This window comes from Pseudopipra pipra, chromosome W, assembly GCF_036250125.1.
Source record: "Pseudopipra pipra isolate bDixPip1 chromosome W, bDixPip1.hap1, whole genome shotgun sequence".
In the NCBI taxonomy this organism is placed as follows: domain Eukaryota; kingdom Metazoa; phylum Chordata; class Aves; order Passeriformes; family Pipridae; genus Pseudopipra; species Pseudopipra pipra.
This window is the reverse complement of record NC_087580.1, coordinates 32,737,649-32,758,248: the sequence shown is the minus strand read 5'-3', so window position 1 is coordinate 32,758,248 and position 20,600 is coordinate 32,737,649. Positions and strand designations below refer to the sequence as shown.

At 53.4% G+C, this 20,600-nt stretch overlaps 3 protein-coding genes across 3 annotated transcripts in view; 2 read left to right on the top strand and 1 right to left on the bottom strand.

Moving 5' to 3' along the window:
* The window catches only part of LOC135405247 (zinc finger protein 493-like), a 292,184-nt gene that overhangs the window by 258,065 nt on the left and 13,519 nt on the right, over nucleotides 1–20,600 (top strand). The window lies entirely within an intron of this gene.
* Nucleotides 5,239–5,780, top strand: LOC135405566 (olfactory receptor 14J1-like; the record flags this gene model as incomplete). The annotated part of the gene is made up of 1 exon (XM_064640273.1): nucleotides 5,239–5,780. A coding segment is annotated over exon 1 (501 nt), but the record flags the coding sequence as incomplete, so codon positions are not given.
* On the bottom strand, nucleotides 12,853–13,830 carry LOC135404592 (olfactory receptor 14J1-like). The gene has a single exon (XM_064639327.1). The coding sequence runs from the start codon at nucleotides 13,822–13,824 to the stop codon at nucleotides 12,853–12,855; it is 972 nt and encodes a 323-aa protein (XP_064495397.1). The 5' UTR covers nucleotides 13,825–13,830.

The window sequence follows — 20,600 nt, the reverse complement described above, 5'->3', positions numbered from 1 at the left end:
CCATCATACAGTCCCATTGCTATGGTCAGTTACTCTGGCAACCATCATAGATTCCTGTTGCTATGATCGGTTATAATGGCAACCTTAATGCACTCCCATTGCTATGGTCGGTTACCATGGCGATGAGCATACATTTTTTCATTCTACAGTCAGTAACCATGGCAACCATCACACATTTCAGTTGGTACGGTCAGTTACCATGGCAAACATCATACATTCTTACTGCTATGGTTGGTTACCATGGCAAACAGCATGAATTCCCATTGCTACAGTCGGTTACCATGGCAACCAGCATGCATTCCCGTTTCTACAGTCAGTTACCATGGTTACCATCATACTTCCAATTGCTATGGTCGTTTACCATTGTAACCAGCACACATTCCCACATCTATGGTCGGTTACTATGACAACCATCATACATTCAAATTGCTACGGTCAGTTACCATGGCAACCATCATATTTCCCTTTGGTACAGTCGGTTACCATGGCAACCATCATACATTCCCATTGCTATGGTCGGTTACCACGGCAAGCACCAATCATTCCCATTGCTACAGTTACTATGGCAAACATCACACATTTCCATTGCTACGGTTTGTTACCATGGCAACCATCATAGATTCGCATTGCTATGCTCGATTACCATGGCAACCATCATAAAGTCACATTCCTATGGTCGGTCACCATGGCAACCAGTATACATTCTCGTTGCTACCGTTACCATGGAAACCAGCATACATTCCTGTTGCTACGGTCATTTACCACAGAAACCATCATATTTCCCACTGGTACAGTCGGTTACCATGATAACCATCATACATTCTCATTGCTACTATCAGTTACCATGGGAACCATCATACCTCTCACTGATACAGTCAAATACCATGGCAACCATCATACATTGCTGTTCCCATGGTCAGTTACCATGGCAACCATCATACATTCCCATTGCTATGGTTGGTTACCATGGCAACCAGCATACATTTCTGTTGTTACGGTCAGTTACCGTGGCAACCATCATACATTCCCATTGCTATGGGCAGTTAACATGGCAACCAGCATACATTCCTGTTGCTACGGTCAGTTACTATGGTAACCTCTTGGTTCCTCTTGGAGAGAAGCAGATGCAGATGAGTCTCCCTCTTGTCCACCAACCTGCCAGCTGTGCTCTCAAGGCCTGTGTCCCAAGGAGTGTCTTCACAAGACTCTGCACAAACCTCTGGGACTCTTTGCATCCTGTCGTGCTGCTTTTCCAGTGAATTCCAGGGTTATCAAAGCCAACTTGAATGGGTTCTTTGACTCACTTCATAATGTCACCCAAACCACTCTCTCCTCTGACACTCAACCAAAAAAGTTCACCCAAGTTGTTCATCCCCTAGAGCAGCTCCACAGCTCCAAGAAGCAAATTCCTGCTGAGGACACCTCTCTCCTGCTCTTTCTCTCCTGTGTCTCCTTGGCCTTCTCCCAACCCATCACAGCCCTGCAACCTGGGAACTGTCTCAGCAGGCCTGGGCTGTTATTGCCTGCAAGTGGAATGAAGAGAGACTTGGGGCTGCAGCTCCTCCTGCCTGTGCCCCACACGCAGGGCATTGGGGCCTGTCTGGCTGCAGCCCCTCAGCGGGGGCACCGGGGTAAGAACAGACTTGCAGTGGGGAAAGCTGCTCTGAAAGCCCCGAGAGCTGGGGTGTGCAGAGGCTTTGCTGACAATGGCCTTGGGGGTGGACATGCTGGGACTCGGGCCCAGGGGGAAAATCCCAGGCCTGATCCCTGAGGAGATCAGCACATGCTGCTGAAATGCTGGGGGAGAGAAGAGCCAGCAGAGGGAGGAAACAAGTGTGGACAGCCTGGGCTGATGTGCTTTGGACTCGTGCCTGGCCTGGCCTTGGCTGGGCAGAGAAGGGACAGCCTTTGTGTCCCTGCAGGGCTGGGATTCACTCCCTGCCCCAAAGGCACCCAGTGTGTCTGAGAAGCCCTGGGTGGTGCCTGTCCCACAACTGCTGGGAATGGGGATGGGCTTCCTGCACAGGCCCTGTGCTGTCCATGGCAGCTGCTGCACTTGTGCTGCAGAGCCCTGGCACCTCCCCTGGCACTACAGGCCCCTCTTTGGCTGTTCAATCCAGGCTCAGCTGCCCTGAATTATCTTCAGCAGTGAAGGGATGTCCAGGAGACAACTGCCATTGTGCTCTGAGGACATGTAGAAAATACCTCTGATAAAGAACAGGAGAGAGACCTCTCTCCCTGTGCCACCTGACTCCATTTGATCACCTGAGCACCTCTAGGTGCTGCCCTGGACAGAAGGAACAGTGACAGGTTCCCCTGTCCTACATGTGGGGCCCTTCTGCCACTGAAGTTGGCCAAAGCAATGTCCCAGCAGCCTCCAAGAAGATCCCACAGCTGCTGCCCTGTCCCTAGGAACTGCTCCATTGGAGCCTGCAGTTCCCAGCAGGAATCTCGGTCACCTCTGGCCCCTCAGAAGGAACCAGGGCTTTGTGTCCCAGCAGGTCACTCCTGGCTTTGGTCTTCATTCATTCTCATGGGAGTTGGGACAAGGAGTCACCTGCAGGGGCCTGTTTTGGGCCCACTGAAGTGGGGCAGGAGGAATCCCAGCCCATGGGGGTTGTGGAGGGAGATGAGTGTCCTTCTGGCCCCAGGTCTGCAGAGCCACAAGGAGACACCTCTGTTGACTCAGCTGAGTCCCTTCCCTCAGTGCAGGTGAAGGAGATCCCTCCTGGGCACTGTCTGGGTTTCCTGTCTAATGATGGGACATGAAAAGGGGACTCTTGGACTTAACTCTGTGTGTGTTTGGAGAAATGACAGTGCTGAAAGAAGTGTCTGTGCCCAGCTGAGAGAAGGAACATCATTATTTCCTTCAGCTGTGTGCCAGCAGGTTCCCCTGGAGCCCCAGGGACTGCTGGAGGGAGCCCAGAGGGGCAGAGAAAGGGCTGCCTGGGGCTGTTGCTGTGCTGCTGAGCTGGGCCAGGCTCCTGGCACACAGGGAGCTCCTGGCAAGCAAGAAGAGCTTCAAAGAGACAGCTCTGCTGGTGAGCAGCTCCTCTGCACAGCCCAGCAGGGCTGAGGGCACTGCCTGCAGCACCCAGGGCACAGGAGAGAAGGCAGAGAGATGAGAGGCAGCCTGGGCTGGGAGGTGGCTGAGCTGTCACCATGGGAGAAACCTTCCCAGGATTTGAAGGAAGAATTCTCTGGCTGTAGGAAAGACCAACTTGCCTTCCTGGAGGCATCTCTTAAAGCTGTCACATCCCACAGCTTCCAGGATCTTTCAGCAGGACTCTCCCAGTTGCTGCAGTGCAGGGGAAGTGGCCATATGGCAGAGCAGGGCAGGAGCTGCAGGCAGCAAGGGCAGAGAGGAGAAGGGAGCAGGAGGTTCAAGGGATCCTGGGGTGGGAGGACAGGGCAGAGCTGCTCAGGGCAGGAACCTTGCCAGCCCTTTGCCATGGTCAGGCTCTGGCTGCAGAACAGTGCAGGTGAGTTCCTGCAAGTGCCTCTGCCAGCTGCCAAATGGCAGCAGTGGCAGGAGCTGTCAGGATGGCTCTGCTGGATTTGCTGGGGTGCAGCAGGAGAAGCTGCTGCAGAGCAGGACTTGCTGCTGCCCCATCAGAGGCCCAGGGCCAGAAGGTTCCCTGTGCCAGGGCTGGCTGTGGGGTGGGAAGGTGGGGGTGCAGCCAGGGGTGCCCAGGGCTGTGGTGCAGAGCAGGGTCCTGCCCCCAGGGCTCTGTGTGCTGGGGCAGGGACTCTGCTGCCTGCCAGGGTCAGCTCTCAGCCCGGCCAAGGAGCTGCCACGGGGCTGGGGGAGAAGGGCTGTGGGGAAGGAACAATTCCTGGGAGGGCAGAGCAGGGCAGAGTCCTTCTGATCTCCAAAGTGGGCTGCAGGGATGAGGGCTGGTCACAGCTCCAGATCAAAGCTGGAAATTTCCCAGAAGGTATTTGCAAGAGGCACAGACAGACAGGGGGTACCTTCAAGAGAATGAACCAGTTCTTTCAGTGTTATACTCTGGGTTGTCTGGGTGCTGACTGTGACAAGGAAATTAATCTCTGAGCACAGGAGGAGACACTGCAACTTGAACTCTGTTAGATTAGAGGGGATTGAACCTGAGAGTATTAGACATCAAGACTGTCTTATAGACGCATCAGTGTCACTTTTCCAGCCTCCTCAGGGTTGCTCTGACATTGCCATCAGAGCCTGCCCAGGCAGAGATGCCCCTGGGCAGTGCCCTGTGCTGCTGGGAGGGCTCTGCAGGGCAGAGCTGAGCCCCCAGGGCTGGGATGGGCTCTGGCAGCGCTGCCAGGGCTGGGATGGGCTCTGGCAGCACTGCCAGGGCCCAGCCCTGGGCCCAGGGAAGCAGCTGCTGGCAGGGACAGCTCCAGGCAGCAGAGCCCTGGGCAGGGAGTGGGGGGCAAGTGCCCCCAAGGCCTGGGGGAGGGGGCGTTCAGACAGCTCTGGGGGGCCTTCCCTGCAGCTCTGCTGGGCACTGTGTGCTGGGCAAGGACTTGCCTCTGCCTGAAGAACATCTCCCCTGCAGGACCCTGCCCTCTCTGCTAGGCCTGCGCTGCTGGGTTTGGTGCTGCCCCCAGCAAGGCCCAGCTCTGCCTGGGCAGGATCCTGGGCAGTGCTGAGCCTTCCCTTGGGGGTGGGCACTCTCCTGTCCCAGCTCTTGGCTTCTCTGCAGGAGGGCTCCTGTCCTGCTCTGTCCAGCACAACTACAGTGCTGGCCTGGAAACACACTGAACTACTTGACAACACATGGCAAGAGCTCCTGCCACACACAGCCCTCTGCCAGCACTTATTAGAGAGAAAAAATTGATTTAATCCTTAAATGAATTGTATTGAGATCTGGAGTGATATTGTCAGAGGCATCTGTCTAAACTTTACCCTGTGGCTTCCTTTTCTGAGCAGACTCCGTGCTAAGAAGCAGCAAATGTCCAACAGCAGCTCCATGCCCCAGTTCCTCCTCCTGGCAGTCGCAGACAGGAGGGAGCTGCAGCTCCTGCACTTCTGCCTCTTCCTGGCCATCTCCCTGGCTGCCCTCCTGGCCAACGGCCTCATCCTCAGCGCTGTAGCCTGTGACCACCACCTGCACACCCCCATGGGCTTCTTCCTGCTCAACCTCTCCCTCACAGACCTGGGCTGCATCTGCACCACTGTCCCCAAAGCCATGCACAATTCCCTATGGGACACCACAACCATCACCTACATGGGATGTGCTGCACAGGTTTTTCTGCTTGTCTTCTTTCTTGGAACAGAGTTTTCCCTCCTCACCATCATGTGCTACGACCGCTACGTTGCCATCTGCAAACCCCTGCACTACGGGACCCTCCTGGGCAGCAGAGCTTGTGCCCACATGGCAGCAGCTGCCTGGGCCACTGGCTTTCTCAATGCTCTGCTGCACACAGCCAATACATTTTCCCTGCCCCTGTGCCAGGGCAATGCCCTGGGCCAGTTCTTCTGTGAAATCCCACACATCCTCAAGCTCTCCTGCTCACACTCAGGCTACCTCAGGGAAATTTGGCTTCTTATGGTTATTGCCTGTTTAGTGTTCAGTTGTTTCATTTTCATTGTTTTCTCCTATGTGCAGATCTTCAGGGCTGTGCTGAGGATCCCCTCTCAGCAGGGACGGCACAAAGCCTTTTCCACGTGCCTCCCTCACCTGGCCGTGGTCTCCCTGTTTATCAGCACCTCATTCTTTGCCTACCTGAAGCCTCCCTCCATCTCCTCCCCATCCCTGGATCTTATTGTGTCAGTTCTGTACTCAGTGATGTCTCCAACACTGAACCCCCTCATCTACAGCCTGAGGAACCAGGAGCTCAAGGATGCCCTGAGGAAAATCATAACTGGGTGTTTTTCAGAAGCAATAAACTCTCCTTCTTCTGCATGCTATCTTCCTCATTAAAGGCCAATCCTGTTATGGATTTCATTAAAGGCCCACCATACCTTCTCTGTTTTTTACTCCTAGTAGAGGTGGTTTTTTTGTGAGAATTTGTTCACACCAAAAAAATCTTTATACATATATAAAGATATATATATATATAAAATGTAAATAAATTTATATATATATAAAGACCATTTCTAATTCAATGTTTGCCTTTCTAGCCTAGCCCACAGGCTGTACAAATTGGCAGTTGTACTCACTGTCTTCTTAAACCAAATAAAGAACTCTGCATTGACTTGTTTGCCTGACATCTTTCCTCTCTGACTTCTCTGCAGCTGCAGGGTAGGTGCCTCTGTGCAGAGCTGGGCCAGAAGAGAGTCCCAGCAGAGCAGCACTGCCAGGGAGCAGCAGCCCTTCTCCTGCATGGCCTCCTCTCCCTTCCCTTCCACACTGTCCTGCAGAGCCCTGTGTTGTTGGAGGCCTCAGTGCTCTGGCAGTGGGTCCCAGTCCTGCTGCAGGACTGTCCAGGGACTGCAGGCAGGGACAGCCACGGGCACTGCTGGCACAGAGCTGACCTCTGCAGCAGCACTGCCATCCTGCAGGGGCATCTCCTCAGGCCAGGGCCTCAAAGCTTCCATCTGCTTTCCACTTTGCTCTCCAGGATGTGCCCAACACAACGCCCTGCAGAGGAAAACAGCAGTGACCAGCACAAGGGTGGGAGTGCTCAGGGTGGGGGCACCCAGCAGTGCCCTGGCACAGCCAGCGCCGCTCCCAGCACTGGCCTCTCACCCCAGGCCATTGGGCTTGTTCTTCCCTCCAAGGAGGGACATCAAATGACCAGCTCAGGGGTCCATGTTTGCCCTGCATGCACAAGACATGCCCATGTGTCACAGCTTGGGGCTGGGGGGGTGGAAGGCTTAGACAAAGTTGATGGCAGAAGCCGTCTCGTTGAGCTACGAGGTGCAGACCGGACCCTTTTGCTTTCTAAATTCCTTCTCAGAGAGGAGCCTGGGGGTGGCTGGACCCAATCTCAGGCTCAGATTTTGGTTTCATTTGAAGGAATTATAGAGGTGTGATTCAATCACTTTGTCCTGCAAGTTTTAGTGATGGCAAATCAGAAATATTTCTTTAAAATGAATTATTTATTATGTCAAATGAACAGAAAATTTACCAGACAAGTGAGCAGACAAAAGACCTCAATCAGAATTATTTACTGCCCAGTATAAAAGCCAAAAAACTCCTAGCAGTATAGTTTAAGATAGGATATTGTAGTCTATCAAAGTCATTCTATTAAAGCAGTTGGATCAAAGCCAGCAAAAAGAAACAATCCTGAAGCAGAGATTGAGGTAACTCACCCCACAACGATAGGGAGTAGTTCTCTCTCTTTCACTTAACCCCTGGAGAGTGACCATGAAGAGCTGCCCCTGCTTCATGGCAGAAGCTCCACACACTTCAAGGAAGTCTGTGGAAGAATCTGCACCATGACAGTTGGATGGGGCTTTTATAGTTATCAAGGGTTTGACTGCCAGACGTATTTCAAGGCCAGGGAGCAGCTTATCTGTCAAATCCTGCTTCAGAAAGCAGGATGTGTGCTTGAAGTTTCATGAAACATTTTGGGTTTAGCATAATTCAACATTAAAAACAGCACCACGACACCAGCAGTAACTCACTAGAGAGAGCTTGTATTGTTTGTATTCTCTGATCATTTTTTAGGTATTATCAGAGCAGAGCATCCTGACAGAAATAGCCCCTTGATTCCATGAGGTTGCAAAAACTCTGAGGCTTCCTTTGGTTCCATGAGGCCCTGCAGTGTCACAATGAACCCTTGGTTCCATGAGGTTCCATAGTGTCTCTTCTTTCTTTTGCTTCCTTGACTCCCTACAGTGTCACAAATGCTCCTTGATTCCACGATGTTCCAGAATATCCCAGGGTTCCCTTGGCTCTAAGAGGCTCCCCAGTGTCCCACTGGCCCCTGGATTCCAGGAGGCCCTGCAGTGTCCCAATGGCCACTCGGTTCCAGGAGCCACAGCGGCTGCCGCCGGCGTCTGTGCCCGGAGCCGCCGCTCCCACGGGGCTGCCGCACTCACCGCCGGGGTTGCCGCTCGCGCAGCCGCCGCTCTGCCCCGGCTGCACCGGGACCCGGCACCGCCTCGGGCCTGCGCTGCCGCCTCAGCGGCCACAGGGACACAGGGATGGGGGACCTTTGCTCTGCCACTGAGGGGGCCTGGCTTTGTTCTGCTTGGGTCTGGGCTTTAGGAAAATTGCTGTTCATTTTCATGCTCCACTGGAACACCTCCTGAATTCCAAAGGTTTCCTAATCCAGGGGGAGGGGTTTCTATGGCATCGGAGGTGCCGCCCCTCGGGACACATTGTCAAGAAACCATCCAGCTGATTTGGATGGGTGTAAGAGATGGGGAACACTGGGTAGCCTTGGAACATTCCCTACCAGAATCGTAACCCAAATGGAACGGTTAGGATACAATTCCCAAATAGTTTGGAAACTCCAGTCATTCCTGACACCAGGATGGAAATTCAGCAGATAACTAAAGCCAGTCACCTTGGGAGCCCACAACCAGCGGGGCTGAGGGAGGCCCTGGCAGCTCCCCAGCACCTCCCTCTCAGTGGGACACCTCTGGCAGCCTCTCCCAGCTCGGGAACCCTCCAGTTTGCAACACTTCAAAGACCCTCGCTGGTGCCCAGGACAATTCTGATCCCCCTCCACAAACACTCCTCCAGCTGTGACCCTTGTCTGTTGGAAACACAAAGGGATTTGGGGGAGTTTTTCCCTGACAACAAGGAGAATTTGGGAGAGGGACCTTTCCGCACCCAGCTCTTGATGTGTCCACACATCTCTGCCTGGCTATGGGTGTGAATTGGCTGTGGTGGGACTGTTGTTGTTGTGAATCTATAATTCAGTCACTGTTAAAATTGTAGCACATGCTATTGAATCACCTGATAACTGTTCAATTGGTCAGTGATTAAGTGCTAGTAATGTCTTTTGTCCCCTTATCTTTGGATCCAATTCGTTTGTGCCCTGACCCTCTTGCATCCCAAGGCTCTGTGGAAATCATTCCCTTTCATGAAAAAATATATATTTTTCATGACTTTCACTTTAAAGTCATCCTCCTTAGCTAAACTACAAAACAACTCCAATTAGCTCTAGAAGTCTTGAAGACTTGAGGATAATTAAAGGAATGAAAATAATTTGTTTTTCAGTGTTTTAATGAGCCCCACAGTGTGTTTACAGCTGCATCCATGATCCTGAGGTGCTGAGAGAAGATTGAAGAAGCTGCTGAAGAAGTCAGAAGCCAAACTCCAAGTGCCTTGAAGCATTGCTGGGCCCCACTGAGGGCAGGCCCTGACAAAGCCTCCCCAGGGACTCCTTGGAGCAGCTCCTTGGAGGCCAGGAGTGCAGGCAGACAAAGGCTCTGGGCAGGCCCCTGCAATGCTGAGCAAAGCCTGCCTTGGTTTTGTGGAGCACAAAGGCCAAGGCCTGAGCCCCAGGCCCTGGCCCAGCAGATCCTGTCCCTCCCGGCTGGCTCAGGGCTGTTTGGGGGGCACTGGGATGGGAGGGGGAGCAACAACAAAGGCCCAAAACTGGGCAACCCCTGCCAGGCTCCTGAGGGAGGGGCGAGGCAGAAACCAAGGGCAGAACCTGCCAGGAAAGGTGCTTGTGTTGGCCTGAGTGGCAGAGGCAGCTGCCAGAGGCAAGGGGACAAAGGCCTGGGTGCCTTTGGGCCTTGCAGCCCTGCCAGAGCCCTTGGCCATCTCTCCTGCAGGCTGTCCTGCCCTGGCCCTGCTGCTGCTCTGGCCTTGCAGGCTGCACACACCCCTCCTGCTTTCCCACCCCCTCCCAGCAGCATTTCTAGACCCTCCCTGATGTCTCTGCACCAGTTCTGGCTGTTGCCTTGTACACTTGGTCTTCTTAACTTGGATCCTGAGCCCCTGTGCCACAGGACATCCCTCCCAGAGCCCAGGCCCTTCTCCTGGGGGTCACTGCAGAGCTGAGCAGATCCAGGTCACCTCCCGTTCCTCTGCCAACCCCCTGGGCCTGCTCTGGGCCCTGCAGGTCCTTGCCCTGCTCCCAAGGGCTGTGGAGGTGCTTAATGGTCAGGGCTTGGGGTTTAGAGCTCAGGGTGGGGATTAGGCAGAACTTTGGGGGGTTTGTTGTTCTGCTGGCAGTGTCTGGTTCATGATTAGGGGAAGAGCTTTTTGCGCTGGGTTAGGATAAAAACTTGGTTTTTCATACTGGTAACACAGGTTTGGGAATGGGGTGGGCATTAGAGGACACAAAAGAGTCTGGAGTTCTGGGTTTGGGGTTTTTTTGGCTTGGAATTAGAGCAGTGGATTCCTTTCAATGGGAGGGGCAGCACTTTTGGGTAGTGTTGGGGCTTGAGGTTACAAAGTGCATAAAGGTCAATCAGGAGTGTTTGCACAGTCAGTGTTTCAGCACCCTCAGCATTCCCTGAACCTGGTTTTATTTCATCAAAATCTTTCCTGTCTCTTAGTCAAGCCCCTCTTTCCTTCCCCAATTTTCCTTCCCTTTTGTCCCAGTTCCTCCTAACCTCCTCAGAACTTTCATCAGGATGGGCTCAGCTTTGTGATGACACTGTGCAACCTCATGGAATCAAGGGGCCATTGTGATACTGGGGAAACTCGTGGAAAAATGGAACGTAGGGACACTGTGCAACTTCATGGAATAAAGGGGTCATTCTGACACTGAGGACACCTCATGGACTGAAGGGACCACTGTGACATAACAGGGCATTCTGGAGCCAAAGGAACCCGGGGACACTGTGCAGCCTCATGGAATCAAGGGGCCATTTTGACACTGCAGGGCCTCATGGAAACAAGAAAAAATCCAGGTTTGTCCAGGTCCTGAGGGTGATTCAGAAGGGAGGCAGCAGTGATTTCTCCCTACAGACCCATCACTCCAGTGGTCTCTCCCTGCAGTCCATGCGTGTCCTGAGCATTTTCCCCAGTGCCTCCCTGCCCTGAAGGTTTCTGGCTATCAGGTTGGAGCTGAGGGGGTTGGGCAGGTGCCTGAGGAGGGGGTAGAACAAGGGCTGTGTCCAACTGTGCCAGGAGGGCTGTGCTGGGCAAGGAGGAGGAGGCTGCAGAAAACAGTGGCACTGGGGAGGGGAGAGGAGCAGGTGGAGAGACCTTGTGCCTGCCCATGCTGGGCAGGAGCTGCCCCAGGATGGCAGCTCTGAAGCACTCACAGGATGTCCCTGTGAACAGGAGGGGAAGACTGGATCAGAAAATGAAACCTGGAAAGCAGAGAGCAGGAGTGTCATGGTGACACTGCAGGAGAGTTCCAGCCCTGGAGCAAGGTCACAGAAGAAGTGACCCAGTACATCAGGGTCACAACAAGTGTCTGGGAAAAGCAGGAAATGGTGACTGTAGATGACAGAAAGGCCCCGAGCCAGGGTGCAGCTCTGCTGGAGACAACCCTTCCAGTGCATGGGTCTTGCAGAGAGCAGGGCTGGCAAACAGCCCAGTGCTGGTCATGGGATGGGGCAACAGCAGGAAACACTCTGCATGTGCCAAAGGTGCAGGAAATGGCAGTGACAGTGCTGGGAGCAGAGACTGTGCTGTCCTCAGTCAGGGGTCACTCAGAGTGGTGGAGCTGTAGCAGCCTCATATACCGTTTAGGGAAAACTCCACTGATGATATCTTACTGTCCTAGTCCCTTCTATCAATGGATATATTTGCCTCTTAACTTTAAATTCTTTATCTCCTTTGTCTTCTTCATGTCCCCTCTCCCCTGCTTGGACTCCTGTGAGTGAGAGCATTTCTTTCTCTGTTTGGTGCTCACTGAAGCTGTGCAGGCAGCTCAGAGGGTGACCCATGGAGCTGTGGGTGCCTCTGGCTGCATCCCAGTGCCCAGCTGTGCTCTGGGCTTTGAGAAAGGGCAGAAGTGCCTCTGCTGGAGGGCAAAGCCGCTCCTGCCTGCAGAGCCCTTCCTGCCTGCACAAGGGAAATGCTGCCCAGCGGGGCTGCTTTCCTGCTGGGCAGGGAAAGGGACAGGCCAGAAGGCAGGGCAGGGACGGAACAGACATGCTGAAGTGTCCTCAGTACAAAGCAAACTTGGACTTCTGACCTGGTCCCTTGATGTCCCTTCATGGAGGGACAACCAACCTCTTGCAGATGGGATGAGAGGCCAGGACTGGGAATGGGGGTTGCAGGGGCTGCTCTGTGACAATGGCCCTGGGGCACCTTCCCAGGCTGTCCCTGGAACAAAGACACAGCCCAGCCCCTGCTGCTCCCTCAGGGCTGTGCCAGGAGCTCTGGCTGTGCAAGGACACTGCTGCGTGCCCCCACCCTGCACACTCCCACTCTCAGCTGGGCACTGGCATTTGCTTTGCCAGGGCATTCCTGGAGCACATTGCTGACAGTAACTGTGGAGAAAGAGCCTGAAGCCTTCCTGCCCTGCCCTCAGGAGATGCCCTTTACTGATGGAGCTGCTGGTGTGGAGCCCAGCTCTGGGCCAGCAGTGCCCAGGGCCTGTCCCTGCCTGTGATCCCAGCATGGACACACAGCAGGACTGTGCCCGAGCTGCCAGAGCACTCAGGCCTTGCACCCACAGCAGGGCTGGGAAGGAGAGGGTGGAGCTGGAGAGCAGATGTTGAAGGAGCAAGTGCCCTTGTTCCTGGCTGTGCTGCTGTGCTGAGAGTCTCTTCCCTCCAGCTCTGCACACAGGCACTGCCCCTGCAGCTCCAGAGAAGGGCTGAGGAAGCATCTTGGGCACACAGGTAAGGGCAGGGAACTTTATTCTACTCAAATGTACAGAGAACAAGCCTTTTGAAAGTCTTTGAATTACAGAATAATGGTAGATATTGATGTAGAAATCCCATGAGCAGTGCCATTGATTTGTGGATAACATTATAAAAGTAGAAAAAGAGTGAGGAAATGTATTGACAATAAAAGGGACATATAGGTGAAAAAAGGCTTAGATTGCAGTGACTTACATTTGGAATGTTATGCAGAATAAAAGACACACTTTATTATTGACTCTAAATCCAGTTATCATTTTCTTTATGGCATCCTTGAGCTCCTGGTTCCTCAGGCTGTAGATGAGGGGGTTCAGTGATGGAGGCACCACCGAATACAGAACTGAGAGGGCAAGATCCAGTGATGGGGAGGAGATGGAGGGGGGCTTCAGGTAGGCAAATATGGCAGTGCTGAGAAACAGGGAGACCACGACCAGGTGAGGGAGGCACATGGAAAAGGCTTTGTGCCGTCCCTGCTGAGAGGGGATCCTCAGCACAGCCCTGAAGATCTGCACATAGGAGAAAACAATGAAAATGAAACAACCAAAACAAAAACAAGCACTAACCCCAAGAAGCCCAATTTCCCTGAGGTAGCCTGAGTGTGAGCAGGAGAGCTTGAGGATGTGTGGGATTTCACAGAAGAACTGGCCCAGGGCATTGCCCTGGCACAGGGGCAGGGAAAATGTACTGGCTGTGTGCAGCAGAGAATAGAGAAAGCCAGTAGCCCAGGCAGCTGCTGCCATGTGGGCACAAGCTCTGCTGCCCAGGAGGGTCCCGTAGTGCAGGGGTTTGCAGATGGCAACGTAGCGGTCGTAGCACATGATGGTGAGGAGGGAAAATTCTGCTGAGATGAAGAAGAAAAAGAAAAAGAGCTGTGCAGCACATCCCATGTAGGAGATGGTTGTGGTGTTATGGAGGGAATTGTGCATGGCTTTGGGAACAGTGGTGCAGATGCAGCCCAGGTCTGTGAGGGAGAGGTTGAGCAGGAAGAAGCCCATGGGGGTGTGCAGGTGGTGGTCACAGGCTATGGCGCTGAGGATGAGGCCGTTGGCCAGGAGGGCAGCCAGGGAGATGGCCAGGAAGAGCCAGAAGTGCAGGAGCTGCAGCTCCCGCCTGTCTGTGAATGCCAGGAGGAGGAAGTGGGTGAGGGAGCTGCTGTTGGACATTTGCTGTTCCTTAGGACAGGGTCTGTTCACAAAAGGAAAGCACAGAGAACAATTAAGACAGCCCCTTCTCAGCAAAGCCAGTGCAGTTTTCAAGGAAATCCCCTCCAAGTGAAAGGCATTTCTTTTCTCTGGTTTGTGTTTTCTGAGGGTGCTGTGAGGAGCAGCAGCTCTGGTCATGTACCGCCAAAAACTCAGCTTATAGTGCCCACCCCCAAGGGAAGGTTCAGCACTGCCCAGGATCCTGTGCTCATTTCTGAGACTGCCTGAAATATTCATCTGTGAGAGTAAAAGAGCTGGAATTTCAGTGCAGCCTCCTGAACTGAGAGAAAAATGTCTATGCTACAATGCCTAAGCAGGAAACACACCTCAGGACTAATTCCTTTCCTGTAGCCCCTGTCTTTTCTGAGCTTTGCAAAAATTTCTCCATTCAATATCACATAGTGGTCTGACCCTGCAACAGTGAGACATGGAAAAGATCATTCCTCAGCTGCCAGGTTTGCTCCTTGCCCACAGCCCTTCTGCCCCAGCCCTGGGAGAGTTGGCTGAGAGCTGCCCCTGGCAGGCAGCAGAGTCCCTGCCCAGCACAGCGCCCTGGGCTGCAGGACCCTGCTCTGCCCCACAGCCCTGGGCACCCCTGGCTGCACCCCCGGCTTCACAGCTCTTCCAAAGTGCCCCAAAACAGCCCCTGCTCACCCATCCCATCAGCTGGGGCTGGGCCAGCTTTAGGAGATGCCTCCAGGAGCTTCCCCTGCACTGCCCTGCAGCCACAGACTCACCGTGTGCAGCCCTGCCAAGATTCCTCCTGCAGGGAGCTCTTAGCCATCCTGCCAGTGCTGAGCCCCTTGAAGCTCTGTCTGTGCCCTGCTGGTGTCCCTGAGCTGCCCTGGCAGTGCCCTCAGCCCTGCTGGGCTGTGCAGAGGAGCTGCTCACCAGCAGAGCTGTCTCTTTGAAGCTCTTCTTGCTTGCCAGGAGCTCCCTGTGTGCCAGGAGCCTGGCCCAGCTCAGCAGCACAGCAACAGCCCCAGGCATTTCATGACCCTCAGGGGGGTTTGATGTTGTTTACATAAGACTCAGTCCCTGAGAGGAAGTTCAAACAACTTTTCAAGAAGTCAAAGTGAGATGGAAACACTGAAGTTTCTTGTAGTGCTAATGAGTCTCACTGAGGGACACAACTGAGAAAGTGTCCTCATGTTCCTGTTAGAGCAGAAAACTGCAGACAGTGATGACAAGGATGGACAAGCAAGGGAAAGGTGTCTCTGATGCTGAATAAACCTTGACTTGTTTTCTTAATCAAACGGGCCAAGCCCTGACCCCCAGCCCCTGGGAAGGCAGATCCTGTCCCTGCCTCATTCCTCAGGGCTCTTCCTGGGGCACTGGGATGTGGGATGGGCAATGCCAAGGGCAGGACCATGGGGTGACACCTGCCAGGCTGTTGAGCAGGGACAAGGAGGCCATGAGGCCCCAGGGCTGCAAGGGGCACTTGTCTCCTCCTGACATCAGGGGCACAGACAGCAGCCATGGCCAAAGGCCTGCAGAAGGTGGCTCTGTCAGGGCCTTTCAGCTTCTCCCCATCCCTGTCTCCTCTCCAGCCCAGGCTGTCCTATGGTGTCCATGCCCTGCCCCTTTCCCTGCAGGCTGTCCTCATCCCCCCGGCTGCCCCACCTGGCTGGCACCTTCCTGCACTGACATCTCTGCATCCTCCCTGGCTCTTCCTGCACACACAAAGCCTTGGGCTCATCCAGACTCCTTCTTTGTGACATATTGCACCACAACACTGACCTCAGAGGGAAATTTCTTACTTCTTTTCACCGGTCTAGGCCATCCCAGCTGCCCTTGGTGGCACTAGTTCTTTCTTAGGTTTTTTTCTGCCATGAAGAAAAGCTCCACCAGCTCTGACACTCCCCTTCCAGACCTCTCAGGCTACTCCTCTACTGTCCTCAATCTTTGCACCACTGACCCCTGAGTCCTCAGCCTCTATATACGGGTCCTGTGCTTGAAGCCCCAAATTCCTTCCTGGGAGATCTCTGGGACCTCTCCAAGGTTTTGGAAGATGACAATAGACTGCTCTTATCCCAGGAAACACAGAATGACACTTTTTTCCAAGGGTTGTCTTGGCAGAATGAGGCACATCATCTTTAAACTTTCTGGCACAAGGGAGCTCTGAGCTCTGGGTACGGAGGGAGGTCCAAGTGCCAACCACTGGAGTGGGAGCTACAAATCATCAGGGCTTGTGTTCTTTGGAGGGCCAGACACTGGTGAGAGTGGTGTGTGTGTGTGTGCACATGGAAGGACTTGAAGGGCACAATGAACTGTCTCAAAACACTGTCAAAGCAGGAAAATCCCATAAGGCACCACAACACACAAGCCCTGGTGGCAAACAGGAAGGCCTTTAATTCCAAGGCCTAAACAGAGGTGAAGCTCTGGAAGTAGCCCCCAGGACAGAATTGCACTGTGCAGACTGTGGGAAAGAGCAGACAGTCCCAACAGGAAGCCAGGGCTGGTAAGGCAGGTCTGGGGAACCCATCCAGACAAAGATTCCCACCTGCAGACTGGAAGCACACTGGGCAAAACTCCCACCATGGAAAGCTGTTGGAAAGGAAGCAAGTCCTTGTAGACGTTGCAGCCCAAGCTGTGGGAACAGCATCTACCCCCCTGAATACCCAGGGCTTGGGCTGTATAAAAGTGATAGCCCAGAAGCACAACTTGGGGACCCTCCACCGAGCAGAGCAGGGTGAAGAAGGACCGGTGGGAACCTCAGGGATCTCCATGGTGTGATACATTTACTTCATCTCTGTCTCTCTCTCTCTGTCTTCCCACCACCCTCTTCTTCTCTCTCTTTCCATTTCTTTCTCTCTCTCTCCCTCCTGTTTACTGTTAAATCAAACCTGGACTGCTGACTTTGGCACATGGTCTCCTTTGCAGCTGAATTTGGGCTGAGGTGTCTTTTAATAATGGGAACCTGACAGTATCCATGAGGTTTTACAGTGTGGGAATGGCCACTGGATTCCATGAGGTTCCACAGAGTCGCAGGGTCCATTTGGCTTTGTAAGGCTCTGCAGTGTGATAATGGACCCTTGATTCCATGGGTTTGTAAAATGTCTCAGGACTCCTTTGGTTCTAGGAGGCCCCACATATCACAGTGGCCCCTTGGTTCCATGAGATTCCACAGTGTCCCAGGAATCCTTTGGTTCCATGAGCCCTGCAGTGTCACAATGGCCCCTTGATTCCATGAGGTTCCACAATGTCACTGGGATTCCTTTGCTTCCATGGGACCCTGCAGTGTGACAATGGCCCCTTGATTCCATGAGGTTCCACAGTGCCAATATGGGCCCTTGATTTATTTAGGTCCATATTGTCTCTTGGTCCCTTTGTCTCCCTCACGCTCTGCAGTGTCACAGTGGCCCCTTGATTCCATGAGGTTCTGAAAAGTCCCAGGGTTCCTTTGGTTCCATGAGGCCCTGCAGTGTCACAGTGGCTTTTGAGTCCCCGAGGTTCCTCAGTGTCACAATGACCCCTTGATTCTATGAGGTCCCAAAATGTCTCAGGGCTCCCTTGGTTCCATGAGGCCCTTCATGGAACAATGAACCCTTGGTTCCATGAGCTTCCACAGTGTCCCAGGGTTCCTTTGGCTCCAGAAGGTCCTAGAGTGTCACAATGGCCCCTTTACTCCAGGAGGTTCCACAGTGTCCTTGCTGGAACACACATGGCTGTAATGTTGTCACCCCTGCAGAGCTGCCACCAGCTCTAGGGTCCAGCACAGGAAGGACATGGACCTGTTGGAGCGAGTCCAGAGGGGACCAGCAAGAGGCTCAGAGGGATGGAGCAGCTCTGCTGTGAGGAAAGGCTGAGAGAATTGGGATTGTTGAGGCTGGAGAAGAGAAGGCTTTGGGGTGACCTAATTGTGGCCTTCCAGTGCCCGAAGGGAGCCAACCAGAAAGATGGAGAGAGACTTTGGACAAGGGCCTGGATTGACAACACAAGGGGAATGGCTTCACACTGAGAAAGGGAAGGGTTAGATGGGATATTAGGAAGAATTTGTGGATTGTGATGGTAGTGAGATCCTGGCACAGGTTACTCAGAGAAGTTCTGGCTGCCCCATCCCTGGAAGTGTTCACGGCCAGGTTGGATGGGGCTCTGAGCTCTGAGTCTAGTGGAAGGTGTCCCTGCCCATGGCAGGGGGTTGGACTGAGATGCTCTTTAAGGTCCCTTCCAACCCAAACCATTCCATGATTCTGTGACTGGTGGGGGATGTGGTGGTCGGAGCTGATGGGCACAGAGAGCCCAAAATGATGGAGTTTTCCATTCTGGGTGGAGGAGGGAGGGGGCAGCAGAACTGACACCTTGGACTGCTGGTGGTCAGACTTTGTCCTGTTTGGGAGACTGACTGATCTGGGTGTGAGTGTGGATGTGCTGGAGGGCAGGAAGGCTCTGTAGAGGGATCTGGACAGGCTGGATCAAGAAGGCCAAGTGTCAGGGCCTGCCCATGAGTCCCAACAACCCCCTGGAACACTCCAGGTTGGGGGCAGAGGGGCTGGAGAGCTGCTCAGCAGGAAGGGACTTGGGGGTGCTGCTTGACAGGGGCTGGATATGAGGCAGAGTGTGCCCAGGGGGGCAAGAAGGCCAAGGGCATCGTGGCCTTTGTGGAGAAGAGTGTGGCCAGCAGGAGCAGAGAACTGATTGCCCCTCTGTGCTGGGCACTGGGGAGGCCCCACCTGGAGTGCTGTGTCCAGTTCTGGCCCCTCAGTGCCAAAAGGCCCTTGAGGGGCTGGAGCATGTCCAGAGAAGGGAACGGAGCTAGGGAAGGCTCTGGAAAACATGTCTGCTGAGGGACGGCTGAGGGAACTGGGCTGGTTGAGTGTGGAGAAGGGGAGGCTCAGGGGGGACCTCATTGCTCTCTGCAATGACCTGAAAGGAGGTTTTAGTGGGGTGGGGGTTGGTCTCTTCTGCAAAGCCTTTAGTGACAGGAAGAGAGGAAATGGCCTGAAATTGCGTTGGGCAAGGTTCATATTAGATATTCAAAAACCTTTTTTCCACTGAGAGAGTGCTCAGGCATTGGAACAAGTAGCCCAGGGAGGTGGTGGAGTCTCTGGAAGCATTCAGGTGGCATCTGGATGTAGCACTTTGGGATGGGGTTTAGAGGTGATTCTGGTGGTGCTGGGTTGACAGTTGGACTAGAAGATCTGGAATGTCTCTTCCAACCTTGATGATTCTGTGATTCTCTGACCTATCATCCCTGTTTGCAGGTTTGTGCTCTAATAAGACCCTGGGGATATTTTCTCTGTGGGGTCCAGAGGTTTCTATCTGGTCCCTCTGCTTGGAAAGCCTTCCAAATCCATTCTGGTGAGGGGAGGTGGTGATGCAGCAACAGCAGCCACCTCGTGGGATGCCTGGACACCCCTGGGGAGGCAGAGCTGGGGCTACTCATTCTGTGCCCTGTCCTGGCTGGGTGCTGGGGGGACTGCCCTGAGGAGAGACCAGTGAGGCTTCTCCTGGGGAAAGCCTCAGCCAGAGCTCAGCTTCCCAAACAAGGCTGGGGCTGGGGGTGTGCCGAGGGGGAAGTTGTCCTGCAGGCAGCAGGGCAGGACAAGCAGGACGCAGTCTGCTCAGGACACGGCGCATCTGAAGGACACCATGGGTTTGGGCCCATTGTTGCTGCTTTATTAAATCACAGCCACCTACAACTGGCTCAGTGGCAACAGAAGAGCAGTGCTCATAGTTTGAATCGTGGATTTTGCTGAAGATTTGAAGGCATCAGGATTCCAGTTCTTCTGCCTGTAGGAAGGACAGAGTTTCTTTTTTGTGATAACATCTATGACTGCAAAGATCCGCAGGCAGCCACCAGGGATGATGTCCCAGGGATGATGTGATATCACAGGAGAGATGTGATGTCACAGGGGGGCTGTGATGTCATGGGGAGGATGTGATGTCACAGGAAAGATGTGATATCACAGGGAGGATGTGATGTCATAGGAGAGCTGTGATGTCATAGGAGAGCTGTGATGTCATAGGAGACATGCAATGTCACAGAGGAGGATGTGATGTCAAAGGAGAGCTGTGATGTCATAGGAGAGCTGTGATGCCACAGAGGAGGATGTGATGTCATAGGAGAGCTGTGTAGTCACAGAGGAGGATGTGATGTCACAGAGGAGGATGTGATGTCACGGAAGAGGATGTGATGTCATAGTAGAGCTGTGATGTCACAGAGGAGGATGTGATGTCATAGGAGACATACGATGTCACAGAGGGGGATGTGATGTCACAGAGGAGGATGTGATCTCAAAGAGGAGGATGTGATGTCATAGGAGACATGTGATGTCACAGAGAAGAATGTGATGTCACATAAAAGGATGTGATGTCACAGATGAGGATGTGATGTCACAGGGAGGATGCGATGTCACAGAGGAGGATGTGACGCAACAGGGGAGGATGTGATGTCATAAGAGACATACAATGTCACAGAGGAGGATGTGATGTCACAGAGGGGGATGTGATGTCACAGAGGAGGATGTGATGTCACAGGGGAGCTGTGATGTCACAGAAGAGGATGTGATGTCATAGGAGAGCTGAACTGTCACAGAGGAGGATGTGATGTCACAGGTAGCTGTCATGTCACAGATGAGGATGTGATGTCATAGGAGAGCTGTGATGTCACATAGGAAGATGTGATGTCATAGAGTAGGATGTTATGTCACAGGAGAGCTGTGATATCACAGAGGGGGATATGATGTCATAGCACACATGCGATGTCACAGAGGAGGATGTGATGTCATAGGAGA